The 23,466-nt window shown below is 37.9% G+C and overlaps 1 protein-coding gene across 1 annotated transcript in view; it reads right to left on the reverse strand.

Annotated features, from left to right (window-relative positions):
- The window catches only part of PLXDC2 (plexin domain containing 2), a 239,149-nt gene that overhangs the window by 106,751 nt on the left and 108,932 nt on the right, over positions 1 to 23,466 (reverse strand). The window contains exon 2 of the mRNA XM_088524326.1: positions 15,202 to 15,413. Within this exon, the coding sequence (XP_088380452.1) occupies positions 15,202 to 15,413 (212 nt within the window). The remainder of the gene's footprint in view (positions 1 to 15,201; positions 15,414 to 23,466) is intronic.

Here is a 23,466-nt window from a genome sequence, read left to right on the forward strand (position 1 = left end):
AACAAACAGAGTACTGTAATTATAATCAAAACATAATAGCGTTGTTATTTTACAGTTTTATTGTGTCTGCTAGCTGAAGAACTCCAAGGAATGCTTCATTTGAACTGGCCTCTCAGAAATTGAATGAACTAATTTCAGTTGATAAGCTGCACGCAAACTACTGCATGGCAGTCTTACAAATGATATATATAGCAGCTGCGTACTTAGAAAGCTTGACTGATACAAGTGGTTCTCTCATGCTCAGAAGCACTGATCTCTTTTCATGGAGTGTTTTATATCAAGGATAAACTCTCTGTTGCTGTTCACTTTCTTAACAAAAGCATTTGTTCTGCATGAATCTCTCTGTTGAAGAAATATGCAATTTACCAAACTGCCTTATTGCTTTTCCAATGAGAAAACTACAGCTGGGTTTATGCACGTCTCTATTTTTTAAAATCTGATGTGGGAAGCACTTAAGAAATATATATAGGAATGGTATACATCTTTCACATCAACAATGAGCAGGAATCTGAAGTAGACTTCAAACTTCATTTCTGTTTATATGAGCTTGAGCAAAATCCATTCTGAGAAGCTAATATTATGTCTAGTGAATGAGAGAAAGCCGCTCTAACAAAAGAGAAAATCCTTTGCCTATATGTATTGACACTCAAACTATATCTCACACTATCTTCTCTGGCAAAACTACACAAGTCCTCTGCACAGTCCTGAGAGCCTGCCATTTGGCACAGAAGGCCTCAAACTTTGGGGTTTTCTCAGGACGCCTAGTGACAGCAGAGAAATCACTTTGCCTATAATCTCACAAATTTATATCTGGAGGTTGTTATTGTAAAAAGATAAATGATGTCTTCAGCAGGACTAAAGCATAGGGGGCAAGAGTCATGAGCTCTCTAAGGCTTTATAAGTCTGTATCCTCTTGAACTCCAAGGCTTTTAAACAGCATTTGTCTGTCCAGGTGACTGACAGCCCCTCTCTTGGAGACACACAGGCTGACAGGCAGGCTGGCAGAGAATGATCCCATAAACCTGCTATTAATCCCCAAAAAACGGCCATTCATCTTTCAGGCATTGTGAAAAGTCAGCTTGGAGTCTCTCTCTTTTCCATGATATTTAGTCACCTATGAAAGGAAATCTCCCCTTGGGAACTGCTATACAACTGCCAGCTTGCTTAGGACTCATTACAGTGGTCTGATAAAAACCCCCTGAGTGCATATACTTTTACAAACGTACAGGCATATTTGTGCACAGATTTATTCCTAAAATAAGCATATGTTTTGAACTTTACATTATGCTTTTTTTTGAATCCTTAGGATTAGAGCAATGCGGAGTTCTCCCTAGCCTATTTTACCCTCTGTTACATATTGAGAACCCAGGACTGCTAAATTGTCCGTGTTTCTCCTTCTTAGCCCTTGGATTGCCAAAAAAAAAAAAAAAAAAGCAGGAAAAATAGAGCAACTGAGACCAAGCAACTTTGAGACCTCACATGGCATCTAAATTAAAATGAAAAGTCTTAAAGATCTGAAAAATTAAATTAATATTAGCTCTTGTAGTTCCTTATTGTTCAGGACTTTATGTAGGACAGCATAAGACACTGCCTCCACAATTTCTCCTGTGTGCTTTACTTGCCGAACAGTTAATATAATGTCACATGGATCTATCAGGGCTCACAGCTGAAACTGTGAAGCAACATTGTGACAACATGTACAACTGATATTAAGCTGATATAAGCAGGAACACGCATTTATTACTGCACTAGCTTTTTCCTGTGGGGATGAAGCCTAATTTGAAGCTTTTAAGGGTTTTGTATGTTCACCAATCTTTGTGAAAGTCGTGCTGTTCAGTTTAGCCTGACAGCAGTACACTCTTCAAAGAGCAGAATTATATTTAGAAAAGGTTACAAAGGGAACCAGACTTTCGACATTTTAAGCTATTACTCAGACGCATTAAAATAATAGCTTTATAGGTGGTACAATTCTCATGAGTACAATTCACATTTGAATATTTTGGGAGTAATCAAGCACTTGTAAAAAATTTTGGCTAGTACAAAGTCTTGAAGAAATTCTGAATCTACTAATTCTGTCCTTTGCGTAACCCTGCAAATTACTCTAGACATTCAAGGACAAAGTGCACCACTACGACTTCCCTGGAGAACACTGAACTTAAATGGATTTGAAACTGGTAGTCAGTTTAATCAGAACAACTTCCAGTTTAGCTCTCACATACATTACAATAAATTTCAATCTTTAAATTGTAAAACATGTTTCTGGGTGAAACCACAGATAATATGCAAAATTTCAAAATGATCCTTCTTGTCTTCTTAGAGAGAAAGGTAGTGATGATTAAGCTGCTTTCTGTTCAGCAACGTTGTCCTGACTTCTGCTGGTCTTTGGAAAGTTTCAGCTTTGTTTTTCTACAAGGTATGCAATTTGCTTTGTTCGTATTTATCTTTCCACATACATTTGTAACAACAGTTCAATTCAGATATTCCATACAGGAACATCACAGAGAACACTATATACACTTCTATCAAACTGTTCTTACCAGTTGCAGCTCTTAATTACACATTTATGTAGATGCCTTGCAGTGATGTTCAAGAAAAAAAGAAAAAAAAAATCCCTTGAGAGCTGCAACTGTAGACACAACTGTAGACACAATATTCCATCTAGACACTTGAGGCACATGTTGGATGGACAGGCACTTCCAAGTCACTTCTGGCGCCCAAGTTCTAAACAAGCTTCTGTAGGAGCCCTGACTTTCTCTCTAATTAGTCAAGCAAGGTTAAGATACTAAATTGTACCTGAGGCAAACTGAACAGCTACCTCAACTCTGCTGGCTCTGTTGACCAGTAGTGAGATGCAGCTACCTAAACACAAGAGGACCTAGAGCCATTTGAGACTACTAGATATGACCCATGACCTACAGCAGACCGGATCCTACTGGAGAAACAGGAGAACATCCTGCATAACCACAGTGCCTAAAATGATACTGGGCATCTATTGCTAAGCAATTGTTTTTTCCTACATTTCCACTAGTAGTCAGACTGCTAGAGCCTATCAATCACACTTGCAAGCATCTTAACTGAGGGACTGACAAAAGACTTCTGTATAAACTCTAACCTTTAATAACAATTATTTAACTCTAACCTTTAATAACAATAACCCTGTATTTTATCCAAGTTTATATGTATTATTAGAGAATTATAGACATGTGTACTAACCCTATAGAATCATAGAATCATAGAATCATAGAATGCTTAGGGTTGGAAGGGACCTCTAGAGATCATCTAGTCCAACCCCCGTGCATACGCAGGGACACCTAGAGCACGTGGCACAGGACTGCATCCAAGCGGGTTTTGAAGATCTCCAGAGAAGGAGACTCTACAACCTCTCTGGGCAGCCTGTTCCAGTGCTCCGTCACCCTCACTGTTAAGAAATTTTTCCTTAAGTTCCTATGGAATTTTTGATGTTTCAGTTTCCGGCCATTTCCTCTAGTCCTATCAGTGGCCACCACTGAAAAGAGACCATCCCCGTCCTCTGCACTCCCTCCCTTGAGGTATTTATATACACTGATTAGATCCCCTCTCAGCCTTCTCTTCTCCAGGCTGAACAGGCCCAGCTCCCTCAGCCTCTCCTCATAGGGCCCCTGTTCCAGGCCCCTGATCGTCCTTGTGCCCCTGCGCTGGACTCTCTCCAGCAGCTCCACATCCCTCTTGTACTGTGGAGCCCAGAACTGGACACAATACTCCAGATGCGGCCTCACCAGGGCTGAGTAGAGGGGCAGGATCACCTCCCTCGACCTGCTAGAGATGCTCTTCTTAATGCAGCCCAGGATTCCATTGGCCTTCTTGGCCACGAGGGCACACTGCTGCCTCATGGTCAACTTATCATCCACCATGACACCCAGGTCTTTCTCTGCAGAGCTGCTCTCCACAAGGTCAGTCCCCAGCCTGTACTGGTGTCTGGGGTTATTCCTCCCCAGGTGCAGGACCTTGCACTTGAAATTATGCTCACACTGAAATTATGCTCACACAAGGAACGGATCTCCGTACTACACTTTAAGAAATATCTTTTCTGTCAAATATGAAGGCATATACCACAAAGATAATATCAAGAGGAAGAAATCAACATGCTTTACAATATTAGTGACTAAGTGATTGCCTTGGCAAACTTGCAAGATTCAAATATATGCCAAGGCAAAGAGATGTCAATGATTTCAATAACATTTTTATTTTCAGTTGTTTTTATGCAGAAAAAGAGCTAAAAAATTGAAATCATCTTCACATTTCTTATCAATATGCATGGGGTTTTTGTTTTATAAAGGAAAAGGATGTCTGTGTAGCACTTGCTTATAAATATGGAGGGAAGATGTTCCAAACACATTTTCACTAAGCATGCTAAAATATGTTATATTCCGCAAATACCCATCCAGTTATATATATCCCCAAAGTCCATCAGTTATATTCCCCAAATGAGTGTGGACAGGATTGTTGAAGTCCCATGGGGGTTTGTTCCTAGAAATGACTAAACTCCCTAGTAGCATTTTGGAGCCAGATTATGCCTGTTCTTGCGCTGCAAGGAATGTTTCTTCTCACCCACTAGGACAAAAGCATCCATACTCTGGCTAAGGTGTGAAAAACTTCAGAAAGCTGCTTGTTTTGCTGTGTATGCTGGAGCAGGAGGGCAACACCTGCGAGACATCATGACCTTGTTTCCCTCCAGGTATTTTATACCTCCATGTACGAGATCAGACAGATATTACTTCCCTCGGCAGTTTCCCCTCCATCTTATTTTGCCTATTTAGTCATTGCCAAGACTATAAATCCACACTTTCATTTATTTAAAAAATGTTAATAGAAGCCTTTGAAATGTCATGCTGCTTGATACAAATGCATGAAGTGAAATTCCAGTAACCCTGGCACATCTCTCCTCTGTACATCCTTTAAATGTTGTATCACTAAAACAAGTGCAGTGAAGGCAAGTTCTGGTTTTTGGTTGTTTACTTGTTATTCAGACTGACATTTTTTGCACTCTCTCCAAAACCTATGTTATGAATTTTGTGTTTAAGAAATAAAAATCCTTTTTTTCTTAACAAAGGCCCATGAAAAGGTAGAAATTCTGCACACAAAGACACTCTAATTTTACAGAAAAAGTGGGCCAGAAATCTGGGATTTACATTATTTGCTTTTAATTTTTTTGTTCTGTGTATAAGATAATAGATGTTAGTGTTGTTTCTTCAGCAGTTGACCACATTTAGCAGGCATATTTTATAAGAACAAATACATATTTTACAAACTGAGTTTTCTTAACAGCCATATCCTTCTTGTTATGAATTTTCAGCTTTGGCCCTATATATTACACTCTTTGAAAAGCCTGCATAATTCATGTAAACACAATGAAGAGAGACCACTGCTGTCCTGGTGAATACTGAAAGTTCTCAAGTTCAAACTGCTGTAATTTAACAGAGAGTCAAAGGGAACATCTGACCAAATTACCGGTAATGTACCTATCTGCTTACATGTCACGTGGATACTTTTGAGGGATAAAAGATAATTGACTCTCCCATATTGTGGTAATATTAAAGATTTTCAGAGTGGTATGGAGTAATTCATTAATGTCATCAGGATTCCTGAAGTTTTGAAAATCTATCCCAAAAGACTGGTCTTATGAAAACTGAAATTATGCGCTTTGTGTAACAACCTTTTCCTCACTTCGCTCAATTCCCCTGCAGTCACAACCAACGTGGTGCCCATCCTTGCTCCCCACTCAGAACTGACTGTGCACTGCCAAAGCACACTGTTAAGTTAGTTAGGACTGTTTGTTTCTGCATGGGTCAAACTGAACGCAGTCTCCTGCTATGTGCATGAGTGAATTGATGACAAGTTTCTCATTTTCCCCATCTCCATCAGCAGTGCTCTTACCTTTCTGTATCAGCAGCCTCCCTAGGGAGGGCATCCCAAGACGGACTGGTGGTGAGAGGGCCGGAATGGAAAAGGTTGGAGAGGAGACATTTCCATTCATCGCAGCCACCCTAATGTTCAGCTTTCACTAGCTCAGCCTATTTTCTAGCTGAACTAACTGAACTGCTTCTACAGGCAATGTATGACTGAAATAATTAATTCAGAAAAGCACAAGGTCTGCTGTTGATACTTCTCATAGCTCTTTTCGGTCATGACATCAGTGATTGTGGAGTAATTGTAATGTGCTTTAGGAACTTGGAGATGAAGAGGGATATGGAAAAGTAAAATATTATCATCAAGAAATTTCAAAGGCAGATTCTATTACATTTTGAATCCCCAGTCTCTTTCCTTGCTATAAAAATTCATTATCTGCAGCATGTTAAATTAAATGCCTTGTGTGATGACATAGCTAAGCATGTGGAAATGAACTCAGGATTACCATAGAGAACTATGAATTCCCTTACTTGAGAGTGGGGAAATTTGTTTCCAATTTCTTTTCTTTTTGTTTCCTCCCATGGTAGTTTTTAAAAAAATAGGGAATGAATCTCAGCCTTTTTATCCTTCAGCTCTGACTTATTAGTAGAGCCATCATTCTGTGAGTTTAGACTGAGAATAGCCCTTTGCTGTAACAGGGTGGTAACGAATTCAGTTCAGATACATACTATAGTAAGACCCAGCGAAAGTGTCAATTTACTTTGATTTCAGTAAGCAATGAATAAATTCAATACAAAAAGATATATGATGCTTTTGTCTAGTTTACCATTTTGCAGCTGAAAGCTTGAAACAGAACAAGACAGTGAAATATTGGTCTGCAGGTTAGGTAGAAAGTATGACATCACTGGTGGAAAATTCAGCTGAACACAGAGTGGGAAAAAAAAGTAAGTTAACAGTTACTCAAATTATAATTTTGGTTACAGGTTATGTATTGTTTCTTTTGATTTAACATGGGTAGTGGACTAAGATGTTTCTTAGGGTAACCTATTCTCTTTCTAGATCAATTAACATCCTGGTTCTTTCTACAGTAATTAAAAATAAACAGAGAACTAATGGATATAGCAATACTTTAGAGAAGTTTACTTTTGATTGAGAATCTGAAGCAACCTCCTTTGAGAAGGTACATATGAAGGTTCCATGTGAAAAGATCAGGATTGTTTGTTTCCTAGACTGAGTATGAAAATAAGGCAACTTCATTGTGCTGGAAATAAATGGTATCTATTAGCCAGGTAATTTTCTAGAACAAACTCTTGGAAAATGTGAATAAAAACATTTTGAAATAGCATCTGAGACTTCAATAGCAACAATCTGTTCTGAACAAAATGTAATAAAATCTGTCTTGAAAATCTATGTGAAAAAAAATCTTATAAATCTTACTCTTCAGTTATTATATGTTAATCATTTATTAACAATTTTTTTTCACGTTAAAAACTTGTTTTTTTCTAAATCATACTACATAATGAAGCAAAAGAGATACCCCTGAATGCTTCAAGGCAACTCCAGCATATTTTAAGCATGTTCTTCCAGTACATTGTAAATCTATGTTCTAACCTTTAAGCTTCTGGCTATGAAAATAATACGGCATTTAATTTAGTAAGTGGATTCCAGCAAGAACCCCAAAACAGCTGTACTCTCTTAGGCCAAGCACTCTTTTAGTCCAGTACCCTGTCACCAGAACCTACCAGGAACAGATGTCTGCGAAAAGTAAACAAATGGGGCAAACAGTGATAATCCCCTATTCTTCCAAACTTCTAGTGATCGGCTATCACAACCTCCCTTTGTGTTTAATACTTTGTGACAAATTTGTACTTCATGAATTTTAAAAATTTGGCACCCACAGTGTTCTCTGCCCATGATGTGCTGCAGTGAGGAGTCAGATGGAAAGCTTGTTAAATCCTCTACAGTGATGGAAACATCAGAGCACTGAAGAGTGTACATTCAAAGAGAGACTTTCAGTCTTAAATTACAGTTCCTTAAACCATTAAAAAAGATACCTTACAATTCCACATGAAATGGTCTAAAGCAACATAAGATAGGGTCTTAAATAGCATAGAGCATGATGTAATATTACCTTCAAGTGCAAGACAAGTTTTTAATTCGTTAGTATTAAGCACTGCTTAGGGAAGTATTTGCAACTGGAAACAACCGTTGACTAAGGGTTAATCAAAGAATGAGAAAATACTAACTTCCAAGAGAAGTCCGAAAATTCTCTCCTCTTGAATAAATTCTCTGCATACAGTGAAATCACATGGTACAGTAATTATTAACTATAGACAAGAAACAACTATACTTACCTAAAACTGAAATCAAAAATGAATGCAACTTTTGGTATGAGAATGATTTTGAGAGCAGCCCAAGATATGTTGCAGCTATATAGTTAAATCAGTAGAAAAGCATTTCTTCACTTATGTTCTTAAAACAAAATTTGCAGTTTCCACTGTTTTGAGCCAGGAGAGCTCAGGAATATAGTCTCTGGTCTGTCACCAAGTAAAGTAGGATAAAAGAGGAGATATCAGAGATAACACTGACTTTGTTCTTTGGTATTTTAGATTTCCTTCAAGTGGCTTTCTGTAAATACAGCTCTCAGGACAGAAATATAACTCTTTAATGAGTCACCAAACACAGGATATAAATTTGTGTTGCTGCAAAGCTTCATTCCTCCCCAGATATATTTCAAATACTCTAACTCAAAATATAAAATGAACAAATAAACAAACAACAACAACAAAAAATTAAAACCTGGTCAAACCTTTAAAGTTATGTAAAGCTACTTTATAATTTATAATAAAACATGCATTAAAGAGGAAAAAAAAATACTTGCATTTAGTCCTGAGGCAGAGATTAATAACTTCCCCAATTTTATTAACCCAAATGAGTGTATCAAAACTTTAAGGATATTCACACTTACACTGCTGAGGATTACAGAAAAGGAAAGCAAGATACAAACACAATTTAAACAACTATAAATTCAAAACCTAAACAAGCAGGCAACTTCATACAGATACTTAAAAGCTCTAAGAAATGTCAAGTCAGAAAACCACCTTTAGAAGTAAAATTCGTCTGTCTGTCTTGGCTTGGGATTAGTGAAGAAAGCAAAAACAGTCATTAAAAACATATGAACAAGGATTTTTTTCCTATCTACAGTACATGCCTCTAACTTGGAGGGACATCTGTTTCAGAGCACACAGCGTTAGTCACTGCTCCTTGTTTCAAAATCTTTTAGACACACACAGCTGGTCCTGAAGCTTTGGAATAGCAGGGAGAGAACAAGAATAGAGGTCAAAGAGTGCTGTTTAGTTTTGAAGTTCATACAACTATGTGCAGACAAGTTTTCCTACTTGTAATGCACTACACCAGAACAGTAAATCCAGGAATACCTTATCATTTATCCAGCTGAGAGAAATGTAACCTCAACCACTGTTTTTTTTCCTTGCTCAGACTTGCAGTAAGAACACAGCAGTGGGCATGCTGACACTGCCTGCACCAGCTATAAGCAATTGCTCTCAAATCCCAAGGCCCATAAAACTCAATTCCTTCTGCTGTTTTTGCCAGTCAGAGTCAGGCATCTTCACTTGAAGAAGGGGCTAGAACAGGTAAGTGAGAAGTCTTCTTCTGGGCAGAAACTCTGGGAGGCAATATAAAACTCAGCAAAAGACTGTTATCAGCAGGAAATCCATCAGTGCTGATTTAATAAGTTCAAGACACTTTCCAGGTTTAAGCTATGGGGATTGCTAAAATTTACATATCAAAAATGTTTTGAGAAAATAAAGGAAGGAGGAGGGGGAAAAAGTAAGCTGCATGTCTTCTGTTAGCAACAACTCTATTTTAGTTAAAAGCAATGCACAGCAGGAGATATCAACTACACTCACAGGAATAAATGAATCACTTCACTAGTGAAATATATATTTGTTTTGCACTGAAATAGCCATAATTTTTCAGTGCTCACCAGGTGAGGTAGGCAAAGAGGTACAGGGGAGTTTGCTTTGACTTAACATGCTCAACATGCCGTTTCTTGCCTGGAACTGAATCTTTTTCTGTCATACAGTTGCTATAATTCATTCTGTTATAAAACTTTATATGAAATATGATGTTTTTCTCACTCTTTTTGTGGTGCAAAACAATAAAACCCTACTGTTAGCATGGCTGAACTCAACTCAAGCCTGACTATGGTTTGATCTACTATTTTATTGCTGAATTTCTTTCTGATATTTGAAGATTGCAAGACTTATTTTCATGCAGTATTTCAAGAAAGTGGGCACAAATTCTAAAATAATTCACTTGTCCCAAACCTTTTTTTGAGAGGTTAGCCATCCTCTGCTAAAGCAAATGCAATGTATACGTTCATGAGTGCCCCATTTCAGTTATTCTGTATTTTACTTTTCAGTGCTGTACTATTTACTGAGAGACAAACTGTCACAAAAATCAGGGGGAGAGAGCAGTGAAGCAAAGGAGACAATCAAATAACCCAGAAAAAAACCTGCAGCTGGAGCTGCTTTACAGAAGATCTGGGACAAGGAGGCAAAAATTATAAATACAGAAGGAGAATTACTTCAGCAGTCAGCTTTATATAATAAGTCTAATCCAGTGCTCTGTGAATGTGTCTATATTAGAAAGTACTGCGGTAGCATAGTAATGCCTATTAAATCCATTGCTGCTGGAAACAGAACATCCATACTAGATGTATTTCAGGGATCAATCACTTTCCCGGTCCTGGCAACACAAAATGCAAAAGAGGAAAGGGCATAGCTCTCCAGCTACAGTGCTTCAGGGGATCCCTGCAGAAGCCACACACAGCCAGGAGTCTGAGTTTAGGTTAGCAACACTTTTACATATAAAACCAATTAGCTTATATCAGTGACTTATTATAGGGCATACTTCTCTTTCTTTTATGAGAGCATGTGAAGAAAGCTTACACATTTGTCCTAATTTTGTCCTTGCTAGAGAGAAGAAATGTCAAACTAGACATATTCATTAATTGTGTAAGACCTATTTTCATGGTCATTACTTTTTCAAGGACATACAGTGACTGCAGCTACAAATTCTGGCCTACCTATTGCATTTCCCAGGCTCTATGTATTCTGTGTTACATTTACAAATTTTCTAAGAGGAGGTAGAATACTTAATAATAAAGAACCCCCAAGACAGGACCAATGGATGTCTCTAATCAAACTAAAATCAAAACAAATGAAGAAAAAGAAAGGAAAAAGGAAAAAAAAAGTGGCAGAAGCAAAAAAAGTGATTAGTTAGTGCATACCTGGAGAAATCTTTTATCTCTATATCTGACACTTCAAAGCTTCAACTAATTCTTCTCGGCTAGTAGAAACACTCAGTTCCTGAGATTCCCAAAGTCCCAGTGTTTCCCCAGATGGAAGACATCTACTAATGCATGGATTTTTTTATGGTAGGGAGCAAAACTTCTAACTCACTTCAGTTCTGAAACACTCTAAACAAACTTTTTATAAGCAAACTCTGAAACAGGATAGTGTCCCTAAGAAAGCAAAAGGTTAAATCCTTAACTGCAAAAGGGGAAGCCAAACTATAATGGAAATCACAAAGAGAATGATGAAAATTACTTTGTTTAATCATTTGTTGTCTGTTCTAGCTGTCACAAACTTCCTCTGAGAAACGTCTCTTCTACAGATGCTCCTGCTTGCACAGGGGGAATCTCTGAGGCTTGCTGGGAGCCAAGAACACCACTCTACTGCACTGTGTCTCCAGGATACTGTCTTTACAGACTTACATTTACAGTTAACCTGAACTACAGGCAACCTATTTCCCACCTGCCTTAAGGATAACTGCTTTGGGCATCTCTCTCAGCCTTTAACACTTGTGTCCACTTGTAAAAGATGAAATCTCACCACTTTACATTGGTACTTGTTTTTCAGAGTTCCCTCTCTGGTTATATTATGTAGTAGGAAAATAACTTTAGTAAAACATTCACTGAATATGGCACCAGACACTTGCACATTCTCCCCTTACTCTCTCTATTTGAGCTCTAACATACATAATGCAAATATAGCAGGTGGATCATCTTCTGTCCCGGAGATTTCTCTGGATTTACAACATTTTAATTCCCAAATGGCATGTTGCCATAATCTTATTCAATTAAAAGGAAAGATTTCAAGACTCCCATATTGTCTTATAATGTGTTTATGATGAGTTTTTGCTAAAGTCTCATTTTACCCTACAATCTCCAGCTTGCTTTCAAGTCTCCAAAAGGACCCCATAGAAGATACAGTTTGTAGCAGAGATTGTTTTTCTTTCCATTCTTCCCTTTACTCTTGGTACTGCCAGTTTCTGGGATTTGTGCTGCCACAACACTCTACCTGCGACCCACAAATCTTATCCTCTGGCAATATAAAGGGTCTTGGAGAAGGTCTTGGTCTCCTGCTTCCCAGAATCCTGCACTATTTTAAGGTCCTCCACACCAATTCCTACAACTCCTGACAGTCATAGAATCATAGAATCATAGAATGCTTAGGGTTGGAAGGGACCTCTAGAGATCATCTAGTCCAACCCCCCTGCATACGCAGGGACACCTAAAGCACGTGGCACAGGACTGCATCCAAGCGGGTTTTGAAGATCTCCAGAGAAGGAGACTCCACAACCTCTCTGGGCAGCCTGTTCCAAAACAGTCTCTGCAAAACAGTTCAACTTCCAGAGAGTCTAGCTCAAGAGAACATCTTTACTCAAGAAGGCTCCTTAATACGTGCATCATTTCACAATAGTTCCAACGTGACTCACATTTTCTAACAGATGCAAAAAGTAAAGCAGTGAAGACAGTAAATGAAGTAAAAACAGCAAGTGAATGTCCCCAGACTCCCTAGTGGCTGCACGTGCTCTAGTCCTTGGACCAGGGAAACAACATCTGCATTATTAAGACCAATCTGATCATTATCATCTTTGTCACATTTAGAAGCTGGTCCACCTTGACTATTGTAAAGATGTGATGATCTGATTTACAGCGTACTTTCTACAACCTTGCCAAAGGCCTGAATTTCATGTACCGGTTTAGTTGATCTTAAAACAGCCTATGGATTAAGGCTGATGAGAGACCTGCGGTTGTGCTGCACTGAAGTTAGAAAATAGCTCCTGGTATCTCTAACAGAAAAATGTGAATGAAAAAACCTCAGTGTCTGAATATTATAAAATATTTAGGTTGTCACTGGAACTGAGTTTTCCTCCACATTGGATGCATTTATCTTTAGAGCTTTTTCCATATTATATCTGTAATCATTTGATAATAGAGAAAATATTTTAAAACTATTTTGAAAAAATATGTAGAAATTTACTATCCTTCTTTATGTCTCTGTTTGTTTTTTAAATTGCTGGATGGAAAGTAAATCTATCAGTGTAAGGAAAAAAACAGGAAGTAATGTCAAGTGAAATTTAAAAATGTGTTTGTCTTTCTCGGGATTCCAGTAAAAGTAAAGGCTTCCACATGGGCATGGAAGCATGCAGAATACATTAGAGAGAAGCAGTATCTATAATGAAGGAATCTTGTAATTCAGTACTGTCACGAAATATGAGTGACAGACAGCACTCCTACTGTGGATTTTCTTCAGGAAGAACTGCAACACACACAGATGAAGGGTTATGAAAATCAATATACTGCAGAGGACTTTGTGACATACAGATTCATCCACAGCGAATAGCTGTTGTACTCTCTACCTCCTCTAAGCTGGGCACCAAGGATTTCTGTAAAGTGGTGGTGTGTTGTAGTAGGGATTTATAGTAGAATCTGGTAATGTTTAAACCCACAATTGGAAAGACTTTAGAAGAAGAAAGGTCTGAAAAGCAGCACAGAACTGAAATTTAATAAACTCGATGGCGATGACATATTTGGGAGGGTAGAACACTATAATGTTATTAATCTAATATCAAAGATGGCTCTGGAAAAATATCGCTCTATGTATATCTATTTGCAAGTGTTCCTTTTTCTTCCCTGAATGTTGCCACTTGTGAGCATTCCCTTGGGAGCTGTCCCCTATTTCATTTTTAAGAGCTTGGCCTGCAGCAGGTGGCAGAGGCAAGGGACACTGCTTCAGCATTCCCGTGTAAGCCACAAACGTCCAGCTCTGTGAACATCCATATAGCTGAGACAACTTCCACTTTACTCACTGAAATAATCTGAAGCAGGATCAGTGTCGTACCTGAGTAAGTTGCTACATATTCGGCAAGACTGGGGAATACAAGATGCAAAAAACAAGGCACAAATCAACAGGCAGATTGAAAGCATTATTTGCAAACTAGTGAGTTCTGTGTTTACGCAAGAGGGCAAAACAGTACTGTGCAAACTGGGAAGCCTAAAAAAACTGTCAGAAAAGCACTGTTATTTTTGACTGATGCAGTGGAGACACCATCGTCTCTCCAGACGGGTTTTATTTGCTTTGCATTCTTTACTGTGCATGATAACAACCCCAAATTTTTAAAGCTATTTTGTTTGTCTGAGAATGAACTCCACAGAATTACACTGTTGCTTTGGAAGCAGAAAGCAAAGACTAAAAATTTATTGTATCTCATCCTCTTCCAAAACATACTTTCTTGAAAACATAACACAGATTTTATTAATTTAAATAAACCAAAACCTGGTATTAAATATGTATTTTATATTGGACAGAACTAGAGTCCATTTGGATTGAAATGATGTCCACGTCAAGGCAAACTGACAGTTAAAGGTTAAAGCAAACAATCAGAAGTTGAGTTGAATTCTAAATCAGACAGGAAAATTTCTGAAGACTTCACATGGAAAGATGTGACACACTATTAGTCTTTTTTGGTAGATCAGTAATCAAATAGTAGCGAAAAAAATCCTTAGGGATATTTTCCCCAATATGTATGTCTCAATCTCCATAAGGACCAGATGGAATCTTACAAATAAGGGTTTCACCTGAGCTTTTATGAAAGGTTTTAAAAATACACATTATAAGTACATATATGCACATATATGTATATAAAACTTTCTTTTCCAGTCCTCCAGGGTTTCCACCTCCTTCCCTCCTTTTTTTTTTTTTTTTTTTTTTTTTCGTGCTTCTCTGGGAAAGAGATGGATATCCTCTTCAAAAATTAGAAGCGTCAGGCACCAATCCTAGCACAGGAGCAGAAGCTGCATACCAAAATCATGAGGTTCTCTTCCTTTGTCAACATCTGCCTACACTGAAGTGAACAATGTTCACTTTTGAGAATTCTGGAAATTTGATTTAGATTCTATAAATGACAACAACCCAAATAAAAAGTAGATGGATAAGTTCCTACCTCAATCTGGGTAGCATTGTCATGTCCCTCTTCAAGCATCAGGTCCGTGAAGCCCCCTGGCTCTGAGGAATCCTGCCCCATGCTGGCTCTGTTAGTGTCAACTGACTTGAGGGACTCCGAGTGCCTTCTCCACCTGTGGCTGTTTATACGTGAATCCACCTGTACATTTTCCTCCACTTGAGGGAAACTCTGAGTAACTTCATAAAACACACCTGTTTGGAAAAACAAAAGAAAACAAAAAAGCGGTTAGAGACTATTCAAGCAAAATACTTGCTTTACTAATCATAAGTAAGACCAGTTATTGCTGTATGTGAAATTTAACTTAATAATTTAAAAGAATAGGTAGTATATTATACTTCCTCAGAATTCAAGAATTTGGACTAGACTTCATAGAATCCTCAAAACATCCCAAATGTTTTATTTTCCTGTTAATTTTATGTCTTGGAAAAGTTTTCCAGTAAAATGTGTAACTCTTATTTGTTTATTTAGATTTATTTCACTTCAGGAAACGACATCTAAGCAAATATCAATTAACCACCCAACGGAAAAAGAACAGACACGCCAGAGTAAAAGAGCTAAACACTCACTGAAGTCCAGGGGAAGTTTAGCTTTTGCTGCTGATTTCATATGGCAGGAACTTGGAAGCGACCGTGATGGGCAGCCGTATAAACCTTATGAGAGGCATGAAATTCCCACAAACATCTGTTCCAGTGTAAAAATAAAGCTGCTGTTGTTCTATGACAATGGATAAATGTGAATGATGTGTGAAGCCTGCAGACACCCACAGTGTGTCCTGCAAAGCAGGAGGGAGTTGGGTGGTGCATTTCACACATTCCTTTTGGACTTTGTGCTCCTTTATAACTTCCTCATGCAAGTTCAATTATCAGTGAGACAAAAAAAATTACTTCAGTAGCTTCCAGCTTGTCCAACCCAACAGCCAGGCAAAGTATTTTTTATTAACTTATTTCAATTGATATTATGAAGAAGGACTAAAGCAAGGCTTGATGGTTTCCTGCAACTTTGCATTCTCTGCACTAAAAGTCAGATATATGTTTCATACTGTCTTGTACCCTTTGGACTCAAAGGAGAAACAGAGGAGCATCCTGTGCTTTCCGTGTATCGGGAAGAAAAAGAAGTTGCTTAAACCGCAGAACCATAAAGATCTGAAAGACATCTCAGGAGATGTGGCAAAGTTAAAAAAAAAAAAAAAGGAGACAAAGAGTAGACACGGTTCTGAAAAATAAATTGTTTGTACAAATGTCTCCATTTACTTCCATTTGGCAGAAGCTTCCGAGCAAAGGAAGACAACACTTCTTATTAAGCATTAGATGCATTGTCTTGGTGCAAGACAATTCAAGAGGTGGAAAAATAGAAATTACCCATTAAAGGTTTAAATAAGAAATAAGATTTTCCAGCATCAGAGCAGGTGAAGGAGGCACAGGTACAAGGGAGCCTGCCAGACCTCATTTTTGATAAATCAAAAAGAGTCAAAGCTTTAAAAGTATAAAATAGGCCTTACGTTCTGCATGATTTTGTTTCTCTGCAAAACTGCTCCAAAATCTACTAAGCTTCTTTCCTAAGCTATTTGCTCATCCTCAACCACGTTGAAATTGAGGCAAACTGAGGATGCTTTGTCACTTAGAGAAGCCAAAACTTAACAACGATGCAAAATCAGCAATCTTGGGCCACAACCTTCCACAAAACTCAAGTAATCACACTTTTCTTTTAATTGATGGCTTTTCAAAATGTATTTCCTCACATTTCTTAAAAGACTTAAAATACTTATCTGCTGCAAATTGCCCCAAAGTTCCTGGTTTTATGGATAATCAGCTGCCAGACATAGATGCACAGCTCAACAGATGAACCATCTCATGCCTCCACAACCCTTAGCAAAATCCCTTCAAAGCTGCCTCTCTGCAGAGCTATGGGATCACAGAGAGCTGACAAATGTGACACACTTCTCAGATGCCATCATGAACATGCCTTTATTGCTCATGATACAAAACCTCGGCACCCCCTGCAAGATGCGGGAAGAGCAGGACACCTGCAAACAGAGTTCCCATGTGACAATGAGATGTCTGCGTGTCTGGGGCCACCACCACTCACGTCTTTTTAAGGACCACCCATGCTCGTCCCTTGGTTGCTAACAGCCCCGACTCATAGAAAGAGAGGCAGAAAGGCATAGTTATCCTCATTTTCACTCCCCTGTGTCTATTCTTTTTATGGTCAACAATCAACAGGTTGAGTGAATCACCTGAATTAGCTAATAAAAAATGCCATAGTTAGGGGAGAATCCTAGATCTGACTCAATTCAGTCTGATCAGCATCTGCAAAGGAAGGAATTAATCTTTCTCAGATCCAGAATAAAAATGTATGTGGTTTCTGTTTTCATGCTGTTAAAAATAAATTGGTTTTAAAAATAATAATAACGCATTGCTGGAGAAAATAAGTAGGTTAATGCACGGGAATATATCAAATGGCTGCATATTTATTTCCTCTACATACATAATTTTCCTACATCAGCAAAATTTGGCATGGGATAGTGTCCATTAGAGGACTCTTAGATCTCTTAAGCGCACTTTTTAGATCCTGCTTCAACTTTTTAAATTAGGATTTTCTCTTGAAATATAAGAAAATTGTTATTAACGATATTGTTCCTATGCTATTGCACCTGTAAATATTAGAGATACAGCTATACTGACTTAAAGAAGCTTTAACAGTCTTCACTGTGTTCAGAATGTGAGTGTTATATTCTTTTAAAACTAAGAGAAAGTATTAAATGTATGAACTGAGAAAGTTTCATTATAAAACTAATTTTGGTCCTTTTCAAGAATTATCTTGAAACCTCTCCCCAGTGTTACCACTAGACTCAGCACTAATTTTCCTGGCGAGCGAGGATACTGAAGGTCCAATCTGACATGAAAATTCAGTTAATTTTCAAGGAGTGAAGAGAGAAATTTTACTGTAGTCCTGTTCTTAAATCTCTTCTTAAACTTCTTCCTTAGCTGCTGGGGATGAAGAGATTGAAAATAGAGGTCTGGTCATACCTTTGCTCTGGCCCAGCATGGCTCTTGGTTTGATCTCTACACATTTCTAAACCCAAGGAAATGGCAAACAATACTTGTCTTAGATGAGCTGAAAAGTCTTTTTTTCCTGTTAATTTTATTTAAGTTTAATTGAAATAAGTCATTTGTATAAGTTCTCACTTAGATAAATCAAGTAATTTTAAAGTTATAAATGCAGGCAAATCATAAAAAAAAAAAAAAAAAAATCCAGAAACCTAAAATTGCCACTTTGCAAGTTAGAACTACTGCACATTTCTGAATAAAATCTCAACGTGGCTGACACAACACATAAAAGGCATTTTATAGGAGATGTACTGCAGCATTATACTTCTATCTTTTAGATCTCAGAGCTTGCACCTAATTATCACTGCAGAACATGTCATTCAAATGGCATGGAAAGCAGCCAAATACTGTAAGATCTGATTAATAAAAAAATCATAACATTGGCAAACATAGATGAGTAGTAGCTTGTTCAGCCTGTACAAGCAGAGACTCAGAGCTATGGTAAGCCTGAAAAATCTACTAAAATTGGACCTGCAGTTTTCATTCTGGCCTTATGTTGCCATCAGCAAATCACAAGTGGTATATGCAGTTGTCACCAGGATGCAAATACTTATGAAGCCTCCAAAGCTGATACTGCACTGTAATATCCTAGAGCAAGTGAAAAGAGACTCTAGGATTTCATTATAAATATGTAATTAAGCCTGCACTTTGATGATTTAGCTGTTCTCCTCGAAGTCTCCGTAAAATTACAAAAGACAGTGATTATGAGAAAGGCAGGAGATGGAGGTGAGTAATTTGCAGTTAAGGGGAAACTCAGAAACTCATGTTGTGGCAGCTGGTGAGTTCAGCCCTGGTCAAAGTGATCGACTGGAATTGCTACCAAGGACTTGCCAGGGATCAGGCATCATTCACCCAGGCTGGGAAGAGCTCAGAAGAATATTGAAAAGGCAATTGTGGAAAGGAAGTAAGTGGCAACTGCAGACAGACTTGTTTTCATCCACCTCTAAAGCAGCAGCTTCGCATTTCCCCTAGCCATGGATTTACAAACTCACAGGAAAAAAAAACCCTTTTAAAACACTTTAAAGCAAGCAGCCTAAACTTCACTGTAGCCAGGTAGTTGTTCCTTGGCTACCTCAGCTGTTTTAACAAGTACCAAACAGGCTTCAGCTGTATGAACTACCTGATGGAGCAAAGACCGCTGAGAGTTGCCTCTCATTTTATGTTGAAACATGGCTGCTGAGGTGGCTCTGCTAGTCTGAGGTCATCGGCATGAAGATGTGTGTTACATACCTCAAAAATACAGAGCTGCTCAACAGAGTAATACAAATCTGTGCTGGACACACTCAGCAAAGGTGTACATTGACAGGCTTCTTGTTTCAGTAATGAGAACTCTTAAAGTTGTTCTGCACAGACACAGCATGCAAATTGAGAGGTACCAGAAAAATTAGCCAAAAGGGAAGAAGCCTCCCCCAAGAAGGGAAGACTATGAGAACTGGCCTGCAGATTCTCTGCTTTCCCAAGTGTGTCTTCAGTCAAAAAGGGAAAAGCTTTAAGTAGGCAAAGCCAAAATTAAACATCAAAAGTTGTTAAGTGAGAGAATTCTGATTTAGCAGGATGCCTTGTTTGCATGAAGCTTTATTTAGAATGAAGGTCCACCCTTCATGTTACAAGAAAAAGAAGCATTCAAGGAATGCGGGAAAAACAGTTTGGAAACAAGTCAAGTAGGTATATATACGATCTATCATTCAGGTAACTGTTCTTCTTTTGCTTCTTTTCTATCAGGTCAAACAGATGTTTGCGTAACATTTCAGCATATGAAAACTTAAGAAATGCATTTTTGAAAAACATGTTTTAATTACATTTCATGATTGCACATATTTAGGCCAACTCTGCAATTTGACTAATTTCATAAATGCATCATAATCAACAAGACTGGTGGTTTGAGGTTTTTTTTTAAGACCCTGGAAATACTCACACTTTGAATGCAGTATTCAACAGATTGCTTGTGGGATAGGGTATCATTTTTCTAAATCTGCTGCAGCCCAAATGCCAGCAAAATCAAATACTGAATACACAAATTTATTCATCAAGAAACTGAAAATGCCACCCTCTTAACTTGAATAACTTTCTATAACTTGTCTCATGAATCTTTATGTCCACTGCAACCATTTTATATGTAAAGATAAGAAAACAAAACATTACGGTGGAAGATATAAAAATTGGAACAGTAAAGTACAACATTCTTCTAACCACAAAAATTCCTTTTAGTAGATTCTCCTAGTACTAATATACTGAATGCACACTATTATGGCAAAATCAATCACATTTCTAAGAATTCCCAGTTCCCAGAATTCCTACAAAAAACTATAATTTTTCTAATGCAGCACCAGATTCACAGGGACAAGGAAAAAATCCTTCCGTCTGACCTTGACTTAGATAAGAACTAAAGCATACACTTAACTTCTATTGTGTCCATGCTAATGAGAGGATACATCTCTTAACAAGCATCATAAATCAACACAACATAACATAAATAACATAAAGCACCCAAGCTCTTACATAGGTATCCTCCTGTGACTCTTAGCACAGACTCACTCATGTCACTTCAGATCCTGATTTTATAAAATGCACTTTTTCCGGCAGCAAAGTAAATCATAACTGAAATTCATGTTTAAATACAGAGTTGCTCTCTCAATAATAAAAGTTAGTGCAGCTAGGAAATAACATAACTGGCAATTTCCTTAATACATACGTTTTATTACATATATTAGGCTTTCAGCCTTCTCCTTTTGCAAGCGGATTTTGTTCAAAAATTATTTTTAGTCACAACAAGACATCCTAAAAAACATATTACAGCATTCCTAGAACTTTATTTCATCCTTTTAAGGAAAAAGAGAGTTTTCATCAGCGAACAGTGGTATAGCCCTGGTGAGGCCACCTCTGGAGTATTGTGTCCAGTTCTGGGCTCCACAGTACAAGAGGGATGTGGAGCTTCTGGAGAGAGTCCAGCGCAGGGCTACAAGGATGATCAAGGGCCTGGAACATCTGCCCTATGAGGAGAGGCTGAGGGAGCTGGGCCTGTTCAGCCTGGAGAAGAGAAGGCTGAGAGGGGATCTAATTAGTGTCTATAAGTACCTCAAGGGAGGCAGTGAGGAGGATGGTGCTGGTCTCTTTTCACTGGTGGCCACCGACAGAACTAGAGCTAATGGCCACAAACTGAAACACCAAAAGTTCCACAGGAACTTAAGGAAAAATTTCTTAACAGTGAGGGTGACAGAGCACTGGAACAGGCTGCCCAGAGAGGCTGTGGAGTCTCCTTCTCTGGAGATCTTCAAAACCCGCTTGGATGCAGTCCTGTGTCACGTGCTCTAGGTGACCCTGCGTGTGCAGGGGGGTTGGACTAGATGACCTCTAGAGGTCCCTTCCAACCTTAAGCATTCTGTGACTCTATGATCATCAAAAACCTAAGCAGTATCATTTGTGTATGTGTATGTGTATGTGTCTCATTAAGACAGTAAGGAGATTTAAAAAGGAAAAATAATGTTCTCTGATGTGCTCAAATCATTTTGTACCACTCAAAATCTAGACAGATTTTAAGTTGCTTTCACAACAGAGTTTTTAACATTGATACAACTGCATGGGGAATACCAGTGGTAACAGGAGTGGAAGGCATTTTGCAGCTACTAGGCTTTTACATGTCATCTACATCTCACAGGAACAGACCTTTAATATTACTTTTGAAAAAGTAAACTCCAAATATATTTACATTAACAATACAGAGAATAATTCTTTATTGCAATCCACATCTTTTTGAGATAGAGAGACAAAGTAACTTGGCAAAGAAACCAGGAAAAGTGATGATGGAACTGATCCCTGTTTAACCTTTCCTTACAGAAAAGAAATGCTCAAGTAAGCTTAGATATTCAGCCCTAGCAAATTCAATTTGAATACTTCTCAGCATCCCTATTAAGGAACTAATGGAAAAGTCATAATTGTGTAGTACTGATTTAATTTAAACCTCCACAGAAGTACTGTTACTAATGTGATATTTTCCACAGCTTTTAGATGGATCAGGTCAGAGAGGTGGCTATTTGGAGTGCAACAAAAAACCCTCAAAAGCATAGTGCCATTAGTGCTTATCCATTACTTTTACTGAAGCAGGCACAAGGAATCTAATCTTCGTAAACACTGCACCACTGAAGTACATTCTCCACTTGCAAAATGGGACAGTAAAGAGTTTTCTTTTGCCTTTCTTTTGCTTGTCTCAGTAAATCTAATGTAGCTTCTCTTCACATACTTTTGGTCTTTGCTGTACTTACAAACATATTTTAACACTGGCCTGCAGACTTTTTCAACTGGAGATCTCTAAAAAATTTCTAGTGGAATTGTAGATTGAGGCCTACTTCCCTCTTTCTCACTTTCCTTTACTCTTTCCCAGCACATAATTTTGCATTATGGAAGGGTATCCTGAAACTCCTAGTCTTGCTCTGGGAATAGCAGAAAACAGTTCCTTTTTGATGCCTTGAACACTGCTAAGAGCCTTCCTTTTTGCATTTTACTTTCAGCTATCCATAGTAAGAATGATGAACTTTCACTTTTCATCCCATACAAATCAGTTTCATACCCACGTTCCCAAAGCATATCCAATTATTAGTAATACAGATATCTAGCTGAACATAGATGAATATTGACAACAAATGGTGTTTGCATGTAAAGGAAGAATATCTGTAATGTTCTTGTTTTCCTGACACACAATAGAAAATATTGAAACTTGCATTTTCTTTTGTATGAGCAAAGTACAGAATAGAAAAAAGCAGGAAGTTTTAAATCACCAGAGATTTTATTATTAAGTATGACAGTAATAATGACAAAATGTTAATTCTGTATAATTTATCTATCATCTGTTCACACCTTATTCTATCACAATCAGCCTCAAAATTATTTGCCTAAAACCACACACACAAAAAAAATTCAACAAAAACTGTCCTGTTAAGAGAAACAGAACTCTCCCTATAATATTCTATTTATATGCAAATTCTTGCCTTCCCAACCTAGATTCAAAGGTTTTCCAGAGAATACTAATACAAATTCTAGCCTTATTTAAGCTCATTGGACACAATCTTAGAAAGGCTTTTTTTTTTTTTTCTGGTGATTTTCAATACAATTGCCAACATTATACACTGACATTTACAGCTTC

This window comes from Tinamus guttatus, unplaced genomic scaffold (assembly GCF_059628265.1).
Source record: "Tinamus guttatus ecotype Peru unplaced genomic scaffold, ASM5962826v1 Tinamus_guttatus_pri_ptg000209l, whole genome shotgun sequence".
Classification (NCBI taxonomy): domain Eukaryota; kingdom Metazoa; phylum Chordata; class Aves; order Tinamiformes; family Tinamidae; genus Tinamus; species Tinamus guttatus.